At 43.6% G+C, this 22895-nt stretch overlaps 1 protein-coding gene across 16 annotated transcripts in view; it reads left to right on the top strand.

Annotated features, from left to right (window-relative positions):
* The window catches only part of LOC141576231 (uncharacterized), a 166607-nt gene that overhangs the window by 52897 nt on the left and 90815 nt on the right, over window positions 1-22895 (top strand). For 12 of the 16 annotated variants that reach the window (XR_012504558.1, XR_012504559.1, XR_012504557.1 and 9 more), the window contains one exon: window positions 22437-22622. The exons of 3 other annotated variants lie outside the window; for them this stretch is intronic. Coding sequence is in view for 6 of the 13 variants with exons in the window: in XM_074358966.1 (XP_074215067.1) it covers window positions 22437-22491 (55 nt within the window). In the remaining 7 variants the exon portion in view is untranslated. The remainder of the gene's footprint in view (window positions 1-22436; window positions 22623-22895) is intronic. One more of the 16 variants, XR_012504560.1, reaches the window with a different exon arrangement.

Raw genomic sequence — 22895 nt, forward strand, 5'->3', positions numbered from 1 at the left:
CGTGTCTCCTGCCTCCCAGGCTGTTCTTCCTGCCCGACAGCCACCATGCCAGGTTAGGACATCAGAAACACCGCCAGGGATTTCCGAAGGAGCTCCTTATGCAGGGGAAGGCGTGTCACGGATTAGGGACAGAGTATGGAAAGGTTCGTCCTCACTTTGTCCCTGTGATTAGGTCAGTGGCCCCACTTTGCCCCGGAATTGCAGACGAGCTCTTCTGGGCCATCTGCCCCCCTCCACCACCCTCTGATCTGCTTCCCTGTGTGGCCATCGTGCCATCCCTTGGGCAGAAGAGGGCGAGATGCCTTTGCTGAGAGGTGGTCCCCCTTTGCTGGGGAGAGCGAGGGAAGCTGTGTCCCCCAGCCTCGGGCCTCGGGCCCTGAGTCTGCTCTCCCTGCGCTGGAGAGCACGCAAGGCGGTCTCATAGGTGACGGTTGGTGGTCCTGGCACATGCTACCAGGCCTGCTGTGGAGTCGAGGCTCCGTAATTCTTGGACTTATCTAAGGTCAGACCATACTTTCTGGGTTTTGGTAAGTTAGAGGAGAAGACACCAGAGAACTGACAAAAAGAAAGTCCCGGCCATCCCTGCGAGTGAAAGGCACAGGGGACCCGAGTCCCACCTGCGTGTGGTGCCTGGCGGGCTCTGGATGAATTTTCAGTTCCTCCCCGGACATGCTTCTATGGCTTAAGGAAATGGCGAGACATGTTGTGGCCATGATGTGTACTTGTCCTCCCAGGGCTCTGTGATCTACACACCTAAGCCCCCTTCTGCTCCTTGGAGATGAGGTGTCACGTTTAGGGTCCTGGGCACTGCTGAGGGCACAGCTGCCAGCACCAGGCCACTAGCAGGGTGGCTCTGTTCACCTCACCTGTCACCTCCTGCTGAGCCTCCAGGCATTAGGTGAGAGAGGTAGATCGGTGATGCACTAAGGTGGGGCTGCACGTGCGCACAGCCCTGCAGCATCAGCAGGGACCACCTTCTCCCTCTGGACAGACTGGTGGGTGAGCGGTGGAAGCCTGCAGCCCTGCTCCAGCCCCCTGGCCAGTGCCTCGTCTTTTGTCATAGGAGGCACTGGTGACATATTTGCTCAGCAACTGCTTGGCTATGAGTCTGCGGACCCGCCGGAGATTGCCAGCTTGTTTTTGCCTTTTGAAGTCTGTCCTCGAGATTTGGCGGAGGAGCTAGTTTCAGGACAGTGTGCTTAGTGCATAGTGATTGACACTGTCACCATTGTTTACTCAGAACCTCGTCTACCAGGCACAGCTCTGGGCATCAAAATACAGCAGTGCATTAAACCTCCCTCCTGTTGGACCTGTCTGTTCTGGTACCAGAAGCGCTTGGCCAGCATCTGGACGTCCGTGAGATAACGCAGCCCGTGGGCTGCGGTCAAACACGTTCTCCTCCCATCACTTTTACTCCATTGTTGCTTTTATTCCATAGTCACCGAACTTTTAAAACAATGCTTCGCTGCAGGAGCAGAGCCTAATTCTCTCCTGCTACTCTTGGTGGGAGTGAGTAAAACTGTCTAGCCTGAAATGCGACCAAGCATTGTAGATCAAAAGCTGTCTAGGCGCATGTAGGTGGAGTTTTGATTTGGGGCCCTGATGACGTTAGGGCCCCCACGGCAGTGTCGCTACCCTCACGCCCCTGGATTCCCCGGAGCAGGAGGTGAGGGTGGGTCTCACTGTCCCCGCCTCTCTGGCCTCATCACACTCACGTAAATTCTTATATTCATGCTGTCAAAGTTATCTTGGTTGTTGTGTATTTCTAACTTTTGTTTGTTCCTCTTTTCCTTTGTATCTCGTGCCACCCTGTGAGCATGCTGTTGGGTCTGAAAAGGTGGGTTGTGCACACCCTGCATCGGAAATACCTACACTTCACATCGTGCTGCCCCCATCGCTTTCAAAAGCAAAAACTTAAAAGCTGCCTTGATCCATTTATTATCCTAGACATCTTATTATTTCCTAATGTTTTGGAAGTTTTGCTTTGTTAACACATCACGCACTGGTGTTTGATACCTGTTAAAATCCTTGCTTGGAGGAGCCTGTTTGGTGGTCCTTATATTGGTGAAAATTAGCCATTATTAATTATGTTTTTTTGTTTTGAGGAAGTGAGATGCGAATTGATTTAGGTGGCTTCTGAGGGATGTTTACCAAGGGTATTTTCACTTGGAAATTCAAAGTCTGCAGTACCTTGCTTGATTCTGGCTTTTACACGCACGCGGTTCCTGGCCGTCGCTGTGTAACGAAATTGACGGGGCTTCCAGGCCGGCGGTCACTGAGGAGGATGTGGCCGGCTGGGGGGGGTGAGCAGCCCATAAGGGGCGCAGTTGGAGAAAGCAGTTTTCTTTTGCTTTTGCCTACCCCATGTCACTTAATTTACTTTGCCTTCATAAAGGGGCAGAAATGGGTCTAAAATCCATGTCACTCTTTTGTTCCCTTTACGACGCTGGTTTCTCTGAGTATCAGGAAAATGTGACCTTCTCCTAAGTAGCTGGCTCACCTGGATCTGGTGGACACAGGGACCACTAAAGGGGACCGTAGCTTCCTCTCTACTTCAGCCAGTGGGCATACAGAGCCAGGTCTGTGGTTTGCCTCAGCAGCCGTGCAGGCCTCCCTGCACCAGCCTTTACTAATAACACATGTTGGCAGTAAATAGCTGACTCTGTGTCTGTTGCAGCTGACGTCCACCACTGACGGCCGTGTTGTTAGTTTGCGGTAGTGAGACTCCAACACCCCAGTCAGCCGTGAAGGAAGATCCTTTGGCCGACCTAGGATCTTGGATTCTCACCCCCACCCTGGTTCATCTCACCTGGGGGTAGGGTTTCGCCATCACCATCATGCTGACCATGAGGCCTTGTTTCGCCTTTCATGCTCTGGTCCAAATGTGGACACTTCATCCTTCACTGACTTGGTCTCGCTTGAGACAGACCAGACTTTCTCAAAGAGTCCATCACATTCTCGGGGGGAACAGAACAAAAGTAAGTGTCGCAGGTAGAAGGAGTCTAGGCTGTCCAGGTTGGCAAATGCAGGCTGGGATCTGTGATGGCTAGGCTGTGCCCAGGACACAGGCCTTTCCCGTGGCTCCCGGGAGCCCAGGGGTCAGAGTGAGAACAGCCTTGCCTAGGTTCCTCCATGCTCATCTGCTCAGTGGCAAGTGTGTCTGCTAATTAGGAGTTCCCCCAGACTTCGGGCCCTTCAAAATTCAGACCACCTTGTGTCACTTCTCCTGGGCCTCCTTTGTGAGAATCCACTGCCTTCTGCGGTGACCCGTGCCAAGAGATGTCTCCCCCTCCGGGGAGCACCCTTCAGAAGATTGTGACTCACTGCCACCATGCTGTGAGCTTGTGGGGTTCCGGCCGTGGTCCCTGCAGAACCAGACTTGAGATGGGCTTAGTGACGGAAATGACAAGACTGATTCCAGGGCAGGGCTTGGGGGAGGGAACAGGGGAAATTGAATGTGACCTCAAACACCTAGGTGGGGGCTGGGGCTGTTACTAAAATGGGGAGTCAGAGAGGTACCTGCCAGGAATCGAATTCCAGAGTAAATGGTGGACATGAGGCATTTTTAAGATGCCATTTGTCATCCAAGTTAGGACTTCAAAGAGGCACTCGGTCTATGAGCCTGGGGCTCAGGTGAAGGGGCCGAACTAGATATAACGTTGGGAGTCGTCTTTCTTAGCTTGTGTTCACAGCCGTGTAGGTGGATGAGCTCATCTCGAGAGGTTCAGACTGAGGCTGAGGAGGCAGGGCTGTGCCTGGGTTGGAGGAAAGCCCAGACCACGCAGCTTTGGTGTGTTAGTCAGCGGCGTTTGTGATTTTCAGAGCAATGCCATTTATCCTTAAGGGGCCGGGGGGTGGGCAGGGCCAGCCAGGAAGAAATCTGAAGGGAGGGTTGTGGCCACGTGTGCACATCTTGGGACGATGCAGAGGCTGCAGTTGGATTGGGGAGTGGGGAGATGGTAGTCACACTCACCTGTGAGGGAGGGAGTGAGGCCTAGGGAGTCCGCACCATACTGGACTCGTTTTCCCATGAACAGAAGGCAATCAGACAGAGGATCTGAGGTGAGAGGGCATGGGCGCTGGGAGAGGAGCCACACTGGAGAATGGTGCTTGGAAAGTTCTGGAATAGTCTCCTTGCAAAATAGAGTTTAAAAACTCAGATTCTTAAGAACATTGATAGTGACTGGGGAGGAGGCAGTTGTTTTTCTGGCCTCCTAAGGGTAAGGCATGTATCCGGGGATACACAGAAGAATTGGGCAGTCTGTTCCAGGGGCTTGACCCTTACCAGGGGGAAAAGTGCAAGTTTAAAGTGGGAGAAGGGCAGCGGAAGGAAAATAGCCAGGCCCCGTGTCAGGTACCAGTCGGCCGCCCTACTTGCGTGTTGCATTCACACCCATGCCCCCCAGGTGGGCGGTGGCAGCCCACTTTTGCGGATTGGGAAGCCTTCTCAGAGGGGTTAAGGTATTGGTCCGTTTAGCGGCTAGTAAATGCTGTAGCAGGATTCAAGCAGGGCCTTTTCAGAATTCAAGGGCGTATTTTCTCTACTAATTCTGTTACCTCCCTGTTATACCTGGAATGATGAAGTGGGTCAGTTTTGGAGCCTTTCAGAAAAAGTGCGATTTATGTGCCTAAGGACTGTTTCACAAAGCTCAGTGTTCTTTGATGGTTCGGAAGCACCGCAGTGCTTTTCGCCCCACAGAGGTAAGGTCTTACTCCTTTGACGATGACATGGTTGCAAATGACGTACAGGTGCAAAACCAGACTTAGCAGTTTCTGAAGGGAAACTCTCCAGTTCTCCCTTGATCGGCATTCTTCCGCGGAATGTAACTGTGCTGCAGCATAGGCCTGAGCTTTCCGTATGGAGTGAGGGTTTGATATCCAATGTTAGCATAAAAAAATCAGATGGAGAAAATCGACGTTGCCAATTTATTTTTGGGTTTCCTTAGGCAAGATTCACTATCGGTTAATGGCCCATTTAATGTATGAATTTGAGTACAGAACATTGCATTTCTTCCTTTCTATTTCGAGTTCTCTTACAGCATAAGGTTGCCTGCTTTGGAACATCAGATCCACCACCAGGGCGCCTGTCAATGTGTTGGTGTGATTGCATTTACACAGTGAATGTAATCTGGGCTTCCTCAGCCCCAAACACTCCAGTGCAGGATCACGGGCTGTAGCCATCTCTTAGTCACACAAATGCTTCTAAAATTATATGATGCCAGAAAAGAAAGAAGAGAGAGAGAGAGAGATTGCCTTTATCAAAGTTCCTTTCAATTCTAACTGCAAACTGTTGTTGAGCAGCTCGATTTCCTTTGGATATGAATATATACATTTCTTTGCATGTAACCTGGGTTTTGGACTAGAACACCAAGCTCTTGCTGTCCATAAGCCACAAAAACAGTAGCCAAATTGCACACGTGTGAAATACTTTATTCCTTTTTCTGAGAAAGAATCCTTGAATTTGGGACTTGGGCTGTGATTTTTGCTTTTTGCTTCCCCCACCCCTCTTGTAATCTCTCACTCCTTCCCACGTGGCCCCCAAGAGTTCGTAGTCTCAAAGGAGTGGGCAAACACCCAGTGGGTCACCATGCAGTGCTGCTCTAGAAGGAGTCCAGCCAAGACCTAAAGGACATTATCAGAGAGGACTTCCTTTAAGAAATGGGCTCTGCATTCAGTTCTGAAGACAGAGTAAGAGTCAGCCAGGAGAAGGAATCAAGAGGATGGCTCAGGTGGCAGGAGCAGCCAGGCAGAGGCCTGGAGGCTTGTGGGTGGGGATTAGGGGAGAGTGCCCTGTGCGGTCTAGGGTGGAGGGTGCCCTGCTGGGGAGGACACTGGAGAGGCCTGGGGTGGAGGGCTTTGGAAGAGCTTGGGTTTTACTAGAACTGACACAGGAGGCAGTGAAGGGTGTCAGCAGGAAGTGACCCTCAGGACAGGTACTCCTGGTTTTGCTTCTGATGTTCTACAGAAAGAAGGGGTCGGGACGGGCGAGAGCCGGTCTGTCTGTCTTTCCCTTTGAGACCCACCCCTCCATTCATTTATTCATAACACGCGTACTTCTCAGTGTCTAGGGGAAAGGGATGGACCCACAGTAGTGAGCAAATCGTACTTGCCTCTTGCGATCTTAGCAGTTTCAGAAGTTGACTCAGCGTAGAATATTCTAGGAACACAGCAGGGACACCTAACTAAAAGTGCGGGGGTTGGAGGCAGGGAAGACTTCCTTTAGATATAGTGAAAATGAGCGTGGAGGAGAGTGGGAAGTAGCAGGTGGTCAGGGGGCCCCTGAGGTCACTGGGGAAGTGGGTACTGCTGTGAGGCTGGGCAATTAGGGGTAGGGGTGTGTTTGGGGCTAGAACTCTACTAGGGAAACCCTGAAGGGTTTGAAGCAGGGGAGTGATGTAATCAAATTTGTGTTTTGGGAAGCCTGCTCTGGCTGTGTGTGTGTGTGTGTGTGCAGTTGGGAACAAGGGGAGGGTGCCACCAAGTGAGAGGGTTATTAGAATACAATTCACAGGCTGGGAGATGACCAGTGGGAGAGGGGAATCGAGGCTGCCTGGGGACGGCAGGGGCAGTGCAGATGCAGTATCTCCTTATGGGTAGGGCTTGTTAGCGGGGCCGCCCTAGCGGCGCCTTGTGGCTGGAAGAAAACAGATGGAGGCCGCCAGGTGGACTTTCCTCTTCTCTCCTTCCCTGCCTTCTGTGATGATATTTGCTCAGCCAACATTTGGAACAGAAGAGCTAAGTTCCAGGGTAGCCCAGGACTTTGTTGAGCTCGTTTGAGTGAGCTCTGATAGGATTTATGTGTATGTTGAGATCTGCACGTTCACTTAGCTAGAAATGCCCCGTCTTTTGGATTTCCATAGGGGTTTTTATTCTTGATAAAAATTGCTTTCTTGGTGAGAGGAAATTGAATACAGCTACTGTTTTTCTCAAAAACATAATCTTATCTTTAAAGAAATTTAATATTCAAAAGAATAGGAATATTTTAAAATGATAAAGTAAGGATTTGGTAGAATTTCTTTGGTTTCTGAGTTGATGTGGAGTTAGAGCCTTTGCATTACTTAATAGCACATCCTTGTCAGTATTTAAAGAGTTGTTAGTGAGCGCCCCATGCCCCACCTCTCAAAGCGTCACTAAAGCTTGCTCTGAAATAGTGAGGTCATAAATGTCTTGTTCGCAGAATCCAAACAGTTGGTTTATAATATGCAGCATAGCTCTCTTAATAAAATAACAAAAGGCTGAAAATTAAGAAATTGGAACATAATTGATTTTTTTTTTAAAGCTGAACATAAACATTATTGTGCTAATATTGCGACTGGAAATTTTGGAAGGAAAAATCCTACTGTAATATTATGTCTGTGAAATACATATATGCCTTTCTTGTTTGAAAAATAACTAGCAGTGGTTTTCGAAGTCAGGAGCATTCTAGCTCAAATACTGGCAGTGATGGTTGCTGGTTTTCAATGGCAGAGCCTAAATTTGCCTTCTTAGCTTTTTTTTTTTTAGTAGTGAGAAGGTTGAGTAGTGCTTTGCCAGCATGATTTTGAGGCAATTTTGGGGCAGACGTCATGCACCAGCAGTGAGTCATTTCTGTGCATTTTACTTTCTGGACATCACCTGGCCGGGATGTTGTAGGACTACCTGGTCCATCACCATTTGTCCTGGAGCTGTTCCAGACAGTGAATGACTTTCTGTGGCTTATAGGTAAGATGATCTGATGCAGATGATCAGATGTGTAGTTAAAGTGCTGTTACTTGAAATAAGAGGAAACCTAGAAAAATGGCTCTAAAATACTGGATGAGGGAGGAGAATTGAGATGCCTGCAGTGGGGAACCTTCTCAGGTGAATCCCTCAATGTGTATCCTGTCACACTTCCTCCCAGCCCTGCACAGCAGCCCTGCTGAAGCAAGTATGCACTTTCTCAGAAACGCGCTGAATTTCCTTGTGCCTCTGTTTGTTGGCCTTTTTTAAAAGCACATCTAGCCCTTTGCTTAAATGCCATCCCTGTTAGTCACCTCTGACACATATTGTTCCGGACCTCATCCATATACAGCTGCTAAATTGATGAACAGTATGTAGTATTTCCATATAGTGGAATATTATTCAGATATAACAATGAAAAAAATGAAAAAGAAAAAAAAGGGGGAGGATGAAAACAGCCACCTGATCTTGGAACTCCACCCTGACTGCTCAACCCGCCCTTTTCCCTTTGAATCCCCACCCCTTATACTCCACTCTACTCTTTTTGATAGTACTTACCACCTTCTGATAAACTTTAACATTTTCAAAAAAAAAAAGAAAAAGATGCTGGTACCACTTCAACGTGGACGAGCCTTGATAACAGCATGTTAAGTGAAAGGAACCAGACACAAACGGCCACATATTGTTGATTTCAGTGATCTGAAATGCCCAGAATAGGCACATGCAGAGGCAGAGAGCAGGTGTTGGTTGCAAGGCGCTGGGTGGAGGAGGGATGGGGAGTGACTACTAGTGGACAGGGGGTTTCTTTTGGGATGATGGAGTGTTCTGGAAATAGATGGTGGTGAGGGCTGCACAACCGTGAGTGTACAGAAGACTGCTTAGCGTTGTCTCTGGGCGTGCGTGTTGTTGGGGCAGCTTTATTTTGTTTTCACCCTGCAATGTGAAGAGTCATCTTGTGCTGAGGCCGTTCTACTCATGTGAGTGGTGAGACTCAGAGACTTTGCAGAGTCATGTTTCTTTTTCCCCCTTGCTAAGTGTAGGCAAAATAGATTTAAGCCTGAGAAAGTGCTCAATCTGCAGAAATGTCATTCAGTTTTGCATGGTTTAAAAATCTTGAGAGCTTTTTAATCATTAAGGACAGTCTGTGGGGGGAAATAGCCCGTGAAGCCTGGGTGAGACCTGAAAGAGCCGTGCTTCCCTCCCTGACACGGGTGGGGATTTCACCCCCGTTCAGGCAGCGAAGGGCCCAGACGCGTGAGCGGAGTTGACAATCGTGAATATTTACGTGTATCCGCTGCTTCATCTTGGATATTAATTTCAAGCTGAGTCAGTTTGTGGCAGCAGCCTCATCTTACATCAGGAACTTATAGTATCTGCTCTTTGAGGTGAAGACCAGACAGACTTGATTATTTAACAGTCTGTCTTGAATTGATATCACAGATTCCTTTGTCAACAGCAAAACAGCAGAAATACAGACATCCTTTAATGCCTATGTGACCTGAAGCAGGTTTAGTCTGTGTGCACCAGTGGCCTTATCTGTGGGTAGGGAAGATGATAACAATGCTTCCCTCAGAGGGGCTGGTGAGGAGGGAGTGAGAAGCACAAATGGAAGACTTACACAAAATGCTCATGAATGACTGGATTTAATGATCTCAGCCTGGTGAGGCCTCAGGGACAGAGATGTCAGAATAGAGCAGTCCTAGCCAGAGCTCGATCGGTGTTGGCCACTGTGATTATGATCAGTATCACCACTGTGGGTTATGAGGTAGTTCCAAGACTTGGTAATATGAATTCATGAATAATGTTAAAAGACTAGACATCTCAGATCCAGTTTACATAGTTCTCAAGATTTCCTCTGAGAAATGGATGTTTTATTCCCCATCGTAAATCTGAGTTGAGTCTCTAAAAAAATTCTGTATTCCTCCATCTTTTTGCTTTAATTCTCCATTTCTTAAAAAAAAAAGTTTTTAAATGGAGTTACTGGGGACTGAAGTGAGGGCCTCATGCATGCTAAGCACATACTCTCCCAAATGAGGTATAATCTCCCCCTGAATTTTTTTAAACTTTACTTTCTTAGTATTCAGAGGTTAGAGGCCTCTAATTCTTTTTCTGGAGACTTGTCCATGAACCTGTAAATCTATAATTAATAGACAAAACTTGTTTTATTAAAAAAATCAATAGAATATTCTGCCATCCATCCAAAAGGAAATGCTCATTGACTTAAAATATTTCTCCTTTATGGTGATTTCTACTTTTTGGTCTAGCTTAATTTATTAAAAGCCATCCTCATCATCATAATGACCAAACTCGATGTGAGTGGACACCTACTTAAGGCTAAAATGCTTTCCTCATGTTTTACTTCATAGTAGGTGTTTGAGGGTATGTATCAGTGTCTCCTTTTTTGCAGCTGAGGGATTGAGAGATGGGGCAGCTTGTCCCAAATCACACGCAGCTGGCGGTGGCTAGCTCGGTGCTGGAACCCAGGCTTCACAGGATGCATTCTTAATTGCTCCTCTAATCAGCCTCCCGTTGAGTGGTTTCCCGAACTCCTGTGAGTCCATAAATGGCCGATTTTAGTGATCTCAGCCTGATGAGGCCTTCAAAGCAGAGACACCAGTGAGAATGTGAGACAGAGTGGCCTAAATTAAAATTGTACATTTTCACAAATGTTTTATTCTCGGCTAATGACTTAAAAAGTTAGTGTTATTTATTCTAGTGTTCTGCAAGCACTAAAAACAAAATATTAAAAATGATTATAATGCAAAAGAAAAGTGAGCTTTGAAAGTCCAACCACTGCTAATGACTCATTGCTTGTTTTTCTCTAGTGGTGCTTATTGAGAGAAAAATTTACAAAGTCTGAATTGGTTTTATGTAGTTTTAGTATGGAAGAAAAAATTGTCAGTGAATATTGAAAGTAAAATCTTGACTCTTTTCTTTCCTGATGATGAATATGTAAGTTGTTTTTTCATGGCTTAAGTACATTTCCTCATTTGTGAAATTTGAGTAATGCTGTTTAACTTGTTTTGACTGTGAGAGTTAGACGCCTTGTATACAAAGCACCAAAGAGGTGCTCAATAAAAAATGTGCTTTCACAATGACAGTTTAGAAGAATCAACTCTGAATACTAAAGAGGGTGGCTTATTTCTGATACATATTTGATATGTATATATGTGATATATATGAATATGATTTACCGTAATAAGGATTCAGTTGTTTTTTAGTGCAGTATGAAGTTTTGATGAAATCAATGTCATTCTTGTAAGATACAGACTAGTTAAATTGCCTTAAGCAGACGACCTTGAAGATTATTTACACAGAATGTGTATTTTTACAACTCAGAATTCATATTGCCATGTAACCATCCACTAGAACTTTTAAATTTGTAGGAATATGACCAGAACCATTAATTTGGAAAAATCAACATGAAATATTTTCAGGAAATAAGCTTTCTCTGTTGTGATTGAAGAAAATTTTGATTTTTTTCTGTACTCTTAATAGGTTTTAAAATATCAAAACATTGATTTGACATGTCACTTTTTAAATGGAGAGAATAAAGCTCAAGCTGTTTTAATACATAAATTAATGTTTTTGCATTTCAACAAAATGATATGATTTCCTGACTCTTTGGGAAGACTATTTTGCAAGACACTTACATTACCTACTGTTGGAAAAATGCAGAAGTGACTTTTATGAATATAGGCCTAGTACAGATCTGTTGGCATTTGACATAGTGCAAGACATGAGGACTAGGAGAGCTTTGCTGCTGATTGCAAGGAGGACAGATCCCAGGTCTCAGTCTCCCCTCCTGTAAAATGAAGAGGCTGGACTGGATTCTTTCCTCTTTTAAGATGAGTTTCCAAATGCCGTTGTCTTTTGTTTATATTCAGGAGTATTATCAATTTCAGATTAAATGCTGAATACCACTCCCTTCCCTGAAGCAGAATTCAGTATATGCTAGATAAGCTTTCAGTTATCTGATTCTTCTTTCTTTCTTTTTTTAAATTTTATTTTATTGAATTATAGTCAGTTTACAATGTTGTGTCCAATTCCAGTGTAGAGCACAATTTTTCACTTATACATGAGCATGCATATATTCGTTGTCACCTTGTTCTTCACTGTGAGCTACCACAAGATCTTGTATATATTTTCTTGTGCTATACAATATAATCTTTTTTATCTATTCTATATATACCTATCAGTATCTACAAATTTCAAACTCCCCGTCGGTCCCGTCCCACCCCCTTCCTCCCTGGCAACCACAAGTTTGTATTCTATGTCTATGACTCTGTTTCTGTTTTGTATTTATGTTCATTTGTTCCTTTCTTTTCTTTTTTAGATTCCACATATGAGTGATCTCATATGATATTTTTCTTTCTTTCTCTGGCTTACTTCACTTAGAATGACATACTCCAGGGACATCCATGTTGCCACAAATGGCATTGTGTTGTCATTTTTATGGCTGAATAGTATTCCATTGTATAAATATACCACCTCTTCTTTATCCAGTCATCTGTCAATGGATATTTAGACTGTTTCCATGTCTTGGTTATTGTAAATAGTGCTGCTATGAACATTGGGGTGCAGGTGTCATTTTGAAGCAGGATTCCGTCTGGATATATGCCCAGGAGTGGGATTCCTGGGTCATAGGAAGTCTATTCCTAGTCTTTTCAGGAGTCTCAATACTGTTTTCCACAGTGGCTGCACCAAACTGCATTCCCACCACAGTGCAGGAGGGTACCCTTTTCCCAACCGCCTCTCCAGCCTTTGTCATTTGTGGACTTTTGAATGATGCCCATTCTGACAGGTGTGAGGTGATACTTCATTGTAGTTTTGATTTGCATTTCTCTGATAATTACTTATACTGAGCATTTTTTTCCTATGCTTATTGATCATTCATATGTCTTCATTGGAGAATTGCTTGTTTAGGTCTTCTGCCCATTTTTGGATTGGGTTGTTGTTTTTTACTTACTAAGTCATATGAGCTGCTTGTATATTCTGGAGATCAAGCCTTTGTCAATTTCATCTTTTGCAAACTTTTTTTTTCCCTTTCTGTAGGTTGTCATTTTGTTTTACTTATGGATTCCTTTGCTGTGCAAAGCATGTAAAATTAATTAGGTCCCATTTGTTTATTCTTGCTTTTATTTCTATTGCTTGGGTAGACTGCCCTAGGAGAACATTTTTGAGATGTATGTGAGATAATGTTTTGCCTATGTTTACTTCTACGAGGTTTACTGTATCTTCTCTCATGTTGAAGTCTTTAATCCATTTTGAGATTATTTGATTCTCGTTTCTGATCCTACAGGCAATTTTTTTGTTGCATCTTTCCCGGCAACCTGGAAATGCTTTTTAGCCATAGGTGGCGCTGTTGCACCTTACAGTCTTAATTTTCCTGTTTGTAAAAGAAGGCTTAAACAACGTTATTTTATTTTGATTTCTTTGCTTAATGCTTCAGGATAGCACAGTGTCCATTGTGTCTATCTACCTGGAAAAATTATTCTACTTAGATCTTAATTTTATTCTGTCATCTCACTGTGAACATTTCAGACTTGCTTTGCAAACAATGGCAAAATCGGACTTTTCTTCCAGTGTTAGAAACCAGTGAGCCGGGATTTTATTAAACAGCTAGAAGCGGCCTCTGGAGCACCTTAAAGCTGAAAAGTGTACTGAGTTCCCTGAGTATTGACCCCACCGCTGTGTGTTAATTGGTGGGAGGTGATTTGGTACATATAGGAAGGGGTGTAGCTTTTTGACTTGGGTTTGCATGCATGCGCTGCCACTGAGCCACGTGAACCCGAGTCAGTTCGTTCTGAGTTTTTCCCTCGTCTGTGTGATGGGGACGCTCATATCTGCTTTGTAGAATTGTGAGAATTAGAAATTATGTAAAGTGTTTAGCACCGTGGGTATCTCAAGAGGGCTCATAAACTTTAGCTCCTGCTTTGTATGAAGCCATCATTTTATAGTCTTTGGCAATTTCTAAGAAATAGCAAAATAAGAAAACTGGTTTTATGATGAAAGACATTTGAAGAGGTTCCATAGTTCCTATACTCATAATTTAGCATCAGCAGAGTCAGGACCATTACACAGTCACCCTGAACCAACGTTAAGCCACAGAATCTTTTGTTCATTAGTATACGTTGGGGCTGAAGGGGATCCAATAGTTATACACATGTTTTCTCCAGCAGCCAACTGAGAGATGACACAGAAAAGCAGGCAGGCGATTAACATCTCCTTTATTACTGAGGAAGCCATGTTCTCCATGAACTTCAGGGCTGTGGGAAAATGGGTGTCATGGTACTGTGTCCCAGAACTAGAGACTCACCCTGTCCCAGGTAGCTCTGGGCCACAGCGAGCCTTCCCTTGAGAGGATCTGCCCCATCATGCATAGGGCTGTCCTGCCATGGAGCTGAGCATCCCGGGTGCTTCCCGAGAGTGGCTAGTATAGAAAGAAAAGAAGGTTTTCACATGCCCTGCTTGTCTCCCGGATTCACAGCTCACTCTGTTAGTGTGACAAGGGCTAGCTGTGGACCAGTGGTCAGGGGTGTGAAGGGAGAAGCACTCTCCGTGGCCCAGAGGAGTGGGGAGGAGGCATCCCCTCCCGCAGTTTAAACAGGTGGTGGGATGGAAGAGAAGGGTGCTCCCCAAGAGTTTATAAAAGGAGAAATAAGGATTTCTTTGGGACTTAGTCTAGCCGGGAAACACTGACGATGATTAGAAGGGAGACTTGTACATCACTTTAATATTAAGTTAATATTTGTTGAGCACCAAAAGTATGCTAGATTCTTTTCTGAGCATTTGATAGAAAGGAATCCTTCAATCTTCACAACAAGCGAGTAAAGAAGGATTGTTATCCCAGTTTTACAGTGTGGAAATTGAGGCACACAGAGGGTAAGTAAGTTGGCCAAAGTCACAGAGCTAGTAAGTGGCAGAGCTGTGATTTAAACCCTGGCTGTCTGGTTTCCAGGCTCCCAGAGATGGGCTGTGAGTGTTTAGAGGTATCTGCATGCCTGGGTCTCTGTAACTCTGTACATCAGTTACCCCAGAAAAGACAGGGGAAGGAGAGTTACACAGGTGCTCACAGTTGTGTCTCAGCCACTGTCCAGGAGAGTGCACCTTGATTAACGTTGTTTTCCAGGCAGCATGTCTGTTCGTATAACTTTGAGTTAATCTAGAAGCCCTCCCTGCATTGCTTCTATTCATGCTTGCCATATGACCAACTGCCCGTGATTGGGCTGTTGAGGAGATAATGTACTGATGGTTGAACTCTGATATTTCAGTCTGGTACATAGTTTCATGTCTGCAGTTACATTAATATGTTAAACGTCTAGTTTTCTTGCATCAGTTTGGTTAATGTGAGACCAGTCCATTGGAGCCCAGGGATGCTGATGGTATAATTTCTGAGCACGTTGTGGCACTTCTACCCATGCAGACCTGGCTGGAGAATGTCCCCCTTCCTCACTAATTTCTCCCGATAGCAGCGTCCTCTCCCAGCCCTGCACGTGAGCCCGGGAGCTCTCTGAGTAGGCCAGACAGTCAGAGGCAAACTCTAAAAATCAGAAAATGATGAAGTACCTGGAAGTGCGTTTAATAGATGAAAAGGGCTTCCAGGTAGTCCGATGGACTCTTTGAGGCCGTTTGTTGAAAAGCTGTCCACTGTTTATGGTTAAGCTACTTCTTTGCCGTTGAAAAGTCTGGATTAGATGAAGGGATTTTAAAAAGCAGAAAGGAGTGATTTCATGTGGTCCAACCACACGGGTGAGAAGGGATGGGTGACCGCCTGTGTGAGGCATAGGCAGAGTCTTACAAGCTTCATAAAACAGCTTTAAAAGCTCTGCCCTCTGAGTGCACTTCATTTGGGGTCTAGTTCATCACTGGTCATGCTGAGAGGGCAAATAATTGATGATGGCAGAAAGGACACGGAGGCATCAAAAAGGTCTCAGTCATGTTCCCTGTTTAAAGGATGTGGCACAGTGTAATATATTTCAGCTGGTTATTCACTGAACAGTTTTGAGTGTTTTCTGGGACTCCACAGTCCCCCAAGTTTCCATGCATCTAAGGGTCCCCTCAGTGCAGCTCTGTCAATGCTTGTCCTGGGGTGACATGTTGTCACAGGGAGCAGGACGGTGAGTGTCCCCGGCTCCTCCGAGCTCCGTCTCCTCATCTGCAGTGCCGGGTTTCTCATCCCTGTCTACTTTGTAGGGTTGCTGAGAATCACACGTGATGGCTGTCAGGTGTGATTTGTGGTTGTCCATGTGTTTGGCATATAGTCAGTATTTGATGGAAACACTTTTTTTTTATTATTATACCTGCGGCTCCTCGATTGCAGTGGGTTTTACTCTGCATTTTTTTATAACTTTATTCTTATATATAAATAAGCACTTATTTATATTTATTTTTATGGATGCACTGGGGATTGAAGCCAGCACATTATGCAGGCTAAGCAGGTGCTCTACAACTGAGTAATACCCATCCTCCTTGTCTGCACTTAAAAATAAACATTGCAATACACAAAATAGTTCTTAAACAACATCATGGGACCTAGTCTCTGTATAGACAATTGAACACGAATGCTATTTCAATAAGAATAAATGTTGGGACATACATTTCTGAATCTGTTAATGTGCTTAAAAACGATCATAGCTAGCGATAAACACGAGTCTTGGATCCGGTACTTCTTAGGGTCTGTTCTGCCATCATGGGAAATTACATTCTACAGAGAAGGCTAATTGGGTCTCGTTGATATTTGGATGGCATAGCAGAAGATCTAGGCTTTCAAAAGCTGTCCGTTTTATATTTTAAACTAACTACAAAGTTATCTTCTAGAAGTTGGTAGTCCTAAGCTTCTGAAGTGCCCAGTAATTCAGTATGTATGTGTCTGTGTCTGTGTCTGAGTGAATGTGTGTGTGTGATTTCAGGAAGGTAGAAATAAGTTCCATATAGACTTCTGATACATTTCTCCTCCAGTTTAAGTTGTAGGCATATATTTACACAAATAAAATGATATTCTTTTGTCATTTGGCACATTGGTGGGAATACGAGGTTCTCAAACTTGTTTCAGAAGGGTTGGGGAGCATGAGCTTAGAAAATGGGAGGAGAAAGAGGCAGGGAGGCACTTCACACTTTGTGCAGGATATGAGAAACAGTAGTTTTTCTTTTTTTCTTCAAAAGCAAACTGGCACTGAATTGTAACATGCTATTACCCAGAATTGCTTTTCTGATCAGATATAAGTGCCTCCGATTTTTCAAGGCAACATGAATGATGAACTGTGTTTTAGCAGTTATCTTTAAAAGTAGATTTATTTTTCAAGTAAAAGGCTATAGCCTGTTTTTCTTCCAGTGGTACAAGAAGTTCTCATGGATCCAGGTAGATGATCGATTGCTTAGTTTGTTTGGGTTTTCTTTTTTTTAGGTGCTTGTTTCATTGTGGTGTGAATGAATGTTTAAAATTTCTGGATTTTGATCTTTAGAACATGCTGACTTATCAGAACTGTTAAAAACCTGATTGTTCTTTGGTCCTCGTTTGGTGGGGCACCCTATTGATTTCTGTTGTCTGTTAAAGAGGGAAATTCTTCCTCTAGCCTGCAGATCATTAAGTGAATGGTTTGCATTGTGCCTTTAAAATTCATTGAATGCATTGAGCATGTCTGTCCAGTGAATTTTTAATTGACTCATAGTAATGACTTTGATTTGGTTCTGTGGCTTTTACTCCTCTCCACAAGAATTTGAATTCTCTGTTTCATTTTGTATACGTGTTCTTCACAGGGGAAGAAATTTTGCTTTTTTTAAAGAGGTGGATTTTCCTATTCCCTCTGAATGCCTTCTGTAATTACTACAGCAAAAATCTGTTATTGCAGTGCATAATTATTAAATAAACAATTTTTTGGCTTAATCAGAAACAATGACAAAGAGTGATAATAAAAGATACGAAAACCTTCCTTCCTTGGAAGAATAGAAATCATTTGGTCAGGCTCACGCATGCTTTGTGCCTGACACACTCTCTTGTCATTGTGTATCATGATTCGGAGATGGAAATGTTTCAGGTTTGTAGAATTTTGTTTTAAAATTTGTGTTGAATTCTTTCTCCAGGATGATGTTTCCTGTTGGGTTTGTGGAAAGTGTAGAAGAAGGGAAACAAATGCTTTGTTTTGTTTTCAGGAGGCCTGAGTTGCTGATGAGAAAATAGTTGAGGGTGGGCTGAGGAACACAGAGACACTCCCTCTCCTCCCGGCTGATATCGATGAACAATGAAATCAATAAGGTGTATCGATATTTGACCAATAGAATTCAACGAGCCCAAACTGGCTAGTTATGCCCAATGGAATGTACTGAATACACCTGCAGAGTTAGGTGCTTTACCAAGTAGAAGCAGCTTAGAGCAATCAGAAAAATCAGTCCTATGATGAGATATAAAAAGAATATAATATCTTTTATTTCTGAAGCTTTTCTACGTTAAGTTGTGTAGAGCTAAAATTAAGTTTCACGCACCAGGAGTTAAGAGTGTGAGTGGTTCTGTGGGATCGTTATTCAGGGAGGTGTCTAGATCCTGCTAGAGTGGCTGAAGCTGGCAGGAAAAGACCCAGAGCCAGGATTTGTCATCCCAGGGTGTTCTCCATAATGGTTCCATGTGGGAGCCCATGATTGGGTTAACAAATTATAACAGACCACAGCCGCCTGTCAACTTTAAGAAGAAAAAACGGTGCTTAGTAACTGCTTTGCAAGCAGGGGCCTGTGCATCCTCACTCCTGTCTTCTTGCCTTAAAAAGCAGAGACAATGTTTGCTTGCATAGTTGAGGTTTTAGATAGCACTCTGCTCATTGCAAAGCAAGGACCCAGGCCCTCAGCTATAAACGCTGGGCTTGTGTGCTGTTAGATAGTCTATTATCCCCAAAACAAGGACCTGGCTGGTCTGCTGGTCTGCTTTGTAATTCACATATCTAAAAAATGTATCTTGTCCCCTCACCCCATGACTTCCCTAAAGATACACTAAGCCTTTGTACTCATTGTGGATTCTACAATCTCTATCTCATTCTGCCTTTCCCCAGGTTCCTGCTTACTATCACACACCTGTTAATGACTTTTACCTTTGATTATACACAATAAATATGAGAGCATTTGACAGGCTCATGGAGTTGGCTCCCTACTCCCTTTCACTCTGTTAACTTTTTCCACAGAGTCTTGAGTAATTCATTCCATGTCGGTACGACTTCTGCCAGCCAGAACCCACAGCTCCAGGTGAGAAGGATGCAGGCTTTATCACTCCTAACCGAGGGAGAGACAGAAGAGTATTGTGATCTGCTCCCCCGTGGTCCCTTCCTGTCCCAGGGCCACTCCAGTTCACCTGCAGCCTTCTGGCCTCTGCTCACAGGGCCTCTGTCCCAGGACTGACCGCAGCCTATTCTTTCTTGTCAACATTTTCTGTGCCTTTCAGAAGTTGGTCTCTTCTCTGCAGTTCAACCCTGGCAGATATGATGGTGGTCAGCGTGCTGGTGGACAGTCCCTTGGGGATTGCCAGGAGCCATGCTGATTCTCCTGAGTCTCTCATTCTGGGTTACAGAACTGTCGAGCACCGGAGGAAACCCATTCACGTGAGGCCAGCACAGCATTGCATCACTTTCTTTTTATTTTTGAATTTTCAGTGTAGAAATTATTTGTAGCAAACTGTTCCAGATTTTCGGCCGCCTGCTTTCCTCACCACATTTTCCTTGCTGGCTCTGGTGCTTGTTTTAAGAACCAGGTTTCTTCTCTGGTCATTTGTAGCAGCTGGGCTCGCCGAATCCTTGATCTGCATTTGAAGCAGATTGCTTCTTCGTGAAGTCAAACTGATTTCCCTTGTCTTTTCTGAATATTTCCTGTACACTCAGCAACTGTTTCAAGTGAAATGCTCTTGTCCAATTTCGGTTAACTCACATTTGCTGATCTGCTGCTTTCATGCTGCGAGCAGTTTCGTCTTCCTGTAATAAAAGTTAGCAATTTGTATTTACTATGGGATGGCACTGCCCCAAGATGCTTTTGTTCTTAACAGTTTTAATACAGCTCACCGATTAAAATGTACTGCGGTTTTTACTCTATGCCGAGAATTGTGCATCCCAATCAATCTTAGAACATTTTCATCCCCCCAACTGGAAGCCCCGTACCCATAAACAGTCATTCCCATCTTCCCCATCCTCCCCCAGCCCCAGGCAGCCACTCTTCTCTCTCTGTGGATTTGCCTGTGCTGGAGATTTCATGTAAATCGAGTCACTTCATGTAAATGGGACCGTGTATTGTGACTGAATTCTTTCACACTGAGTAACGTTTTCAATGTTTGTCCAAGTTTGTCCACGTTGTGGCCTGTCTCAGTACTCCTTGTTTGCTATTGCTGAATAATATTCCACTGTATGGCTGGGTCCCTCTGTTTACCCATTCATCACATGATAGATATTTCGGTTGTTTCTGCTTTTTGGCTGTGATGAATAATCTTGCCATAAGCATTCCTGTAGGAATTTTTATGGGGACATTTGCTTTCAGTTCTCTTACGTGTGTCCCCAGGAAGAAGAATTGCTGGGTCATTCAGAAACCAAATGTTCAACTCTCTGAGGACCTGCCAGGCTGTTTTCCAAAGTGGCCACACTATGTTACATCCTCACCAGCAGCTGCTGTGAGCTCCGCTTCCTCTGTGTCCTCATTAGTGCATGTTACTCTTTTTTTGATTATAACCTATTGTAGTGAGTGTGAAGCAGTTTCTCCTAGTGGTCTTGACTTGGTTTCCTTTACAGCTAATAATATTGAACATCTTTTCATTGTGCTTATTGGCCATTTTTACATTTTCCTTTAAAAATATCTTTTTAGATACTTTATTCATTTTTTAATTGACTTGCTTTTTACTGTTGAGTTGTTGGACCTATTTTTTATCTTGGAAATACTAATTCCTTATCAGATAAGTGATTTGAAAAAATTTTCTCCTGTGTGTTGTTTTTTCACTTTCTGGATGGTATCCTTTGAAGCAAAGTTTTAAATTTTGATGAACTCCAATTTATCTCTGTTTTCTTTGTTCCTTGTGCTTTTGGGGTCATATTTAGGATATGAGGTATTTTATTTAAACTTTTATATATAAAATAACTGAATTCTTAGGACCGTTCTAGAAAATGGGTGCTGTTGTTGTCCCGAGTCTATGGATGAGGAGACTGAGATGCAGAAAATTTCCCTGAATATCAGTGTCACAGCTACCTAGTGGTGCTGTGGGCTTTCAGACCCTCTTGTTTGTCCCCAGCATCTGTGCTCTTCAACACCATGCTCTACTCCTTCCTGGAATCGTTAATGAAAGTCTTTCCTTCTTTGATTGCTTGTTCGTTTTTTTCTCATTGGGGACCTCATCTTCTCATTTTCCTTGCAGAGCTCAGTGTAGGTTAATTTTAGGTCTCATGTAGGCAGAAGCATTGCTACCAGTTAACTATTTTACTACTCACTTTGCAGTGATGGCTGTTGCTAATTGATCTAATCAAGTCATGCTTAAGTCTTTCCTGCTCATGACACTAAAAACAGAGTCATGACTTACAGAATGCTCAAAGAAGAAGGTACTTGATTGGTTTTAATTTGCTAACCAATCAAATTAAAACCCCAGTGTTGACATAGATTATAAGCCCTCCAGAATAGGGTCATTGTCTTCCTTGTGTTTCACTTATTTGGTCACAGTGTCTGGATAGTGCCTTGCTGTCCAGCAGTATTGTTAGGTTACAGTGCTTGTGAATCATTGTAAGGAAAGAATTTTGACAACAGACTGTGTTGTTCATTTCACAAGGGAAAAGATAATATAAAAATACTGCTCAGATCTATTTTAAAATTAAGCTTGGAATTTTGAGGAGAGTTCGAGGAACCATACAAAGATATTTTTCACTGATTATAGATGTATCTTCGACACATTATGGTTACATAGCAGACTAACTTATCAACTAGATTTGACAAGAGGGGTGTATTATTGATTATTTGTTTTAGTTGAAATATTCTACCTGGGATAAAGTATTCAGTGCCCATAAATGAACAAATGTAACTTTGTACTTCTAAGCAACATGGGAGCAGACTTCATACATTTATGTATAATATATGTGGGTGTGTGTTTTAAACTGTCTTTCAGTGTTTTTATAGATTTTCAGCAATGTTCTACCTTTAGAATTCTTCTAAGAAAATCACCCCCGTATCTAGTCCAGTTTGTACTGTGTATCCTGTCTTATGCATGTAATCCCACTGTCCCCTCAGTGAGGAATTTCCTCTCGTACTGAGTTAGTAGCAGAGCTACAGGGACTGGGATTTCTAGGCCTTTGCTCTCCATGGGTTTGCAGTTGGCTGTCAATCACGAATTTCCCTTTCTTGGGTTTTCAATGTTCAGTTAGAATTTTTGAAACTAACTATTAATATGCTGCACCAGGCTCCCTAGAAACTTGATGTGTTTGTGCATTCCAGTTTTCAATTTATGAAAAATGTAAATGCACTCTTGTTTTTAAGTAGACATTTTTCACTAGATATTTGTTTACCTCTTTATAGTTAATTTTTTTCCCCAATGAATGAATAGGTATGCATGTTTTAAAAGATACATTACTTTCTATTTTTCTTATTGTAACAGTTATATTATTGTAGAGAATTTACAAAATAAGGATAAACACAGTAAATAAGTTAAAAATGGCCTGTAATCTCCTCACCTGGGGATACAGGTGTAAGTTTTGAAATTGAGAATTACAAGTCCTCTCACGTTGTTCTACTTTTACAAGATCGCTTTGGTTACTGAGTCCCTCGAATTACCATATGAATTGTAGCAGCAGCTAGTCACTTTCTGCCAAGGAGCCCGCTGGGATTGTGATCGAGACCACATTGAATATACGGATCGCTCTGGGGGGCACTACCATTCCAAGAGCACTGTCTTCTGATCCAGGAATGTGCGTGGTGCGTCTGTCCAGGTATTTAGGTCTACTTTAATTTTTTTAACAATGCTTTCAGTTTACAGAGTATTATTTTACTTATTTTTTGCCTTTATACGGAGGACAATTGTGTAAGGCACTGTGATCAGAATTGTATTTGAGCCCCGTCCCTTGCTGCCGCCATGGTCTCTGCGCTCTTGCTTCACCCTCTGTACAATCTTGCACAAAATAGGACCTCAGTAAATGTCTCTTGAATGAATGATTATATGATTGTTGGATGATGCTTGAGAGTCCTTGTGATGATTTTCTTTT

This window comes from Camelus bactrianus, chromosome X, assembly GCF_048773025.1.
Source record: "Camelus bactrianus isolate YW-2024 breed Bactrian camel chromosome X, ASM4877302v1, whole genome shotgun sequence".
Classification (NCBI taxonomy): Eukaryota; Metazoa; Chordata; class Mammalia; order Artiodactyla; family Camelidae; genus Camelus; species Camelus bactrianus.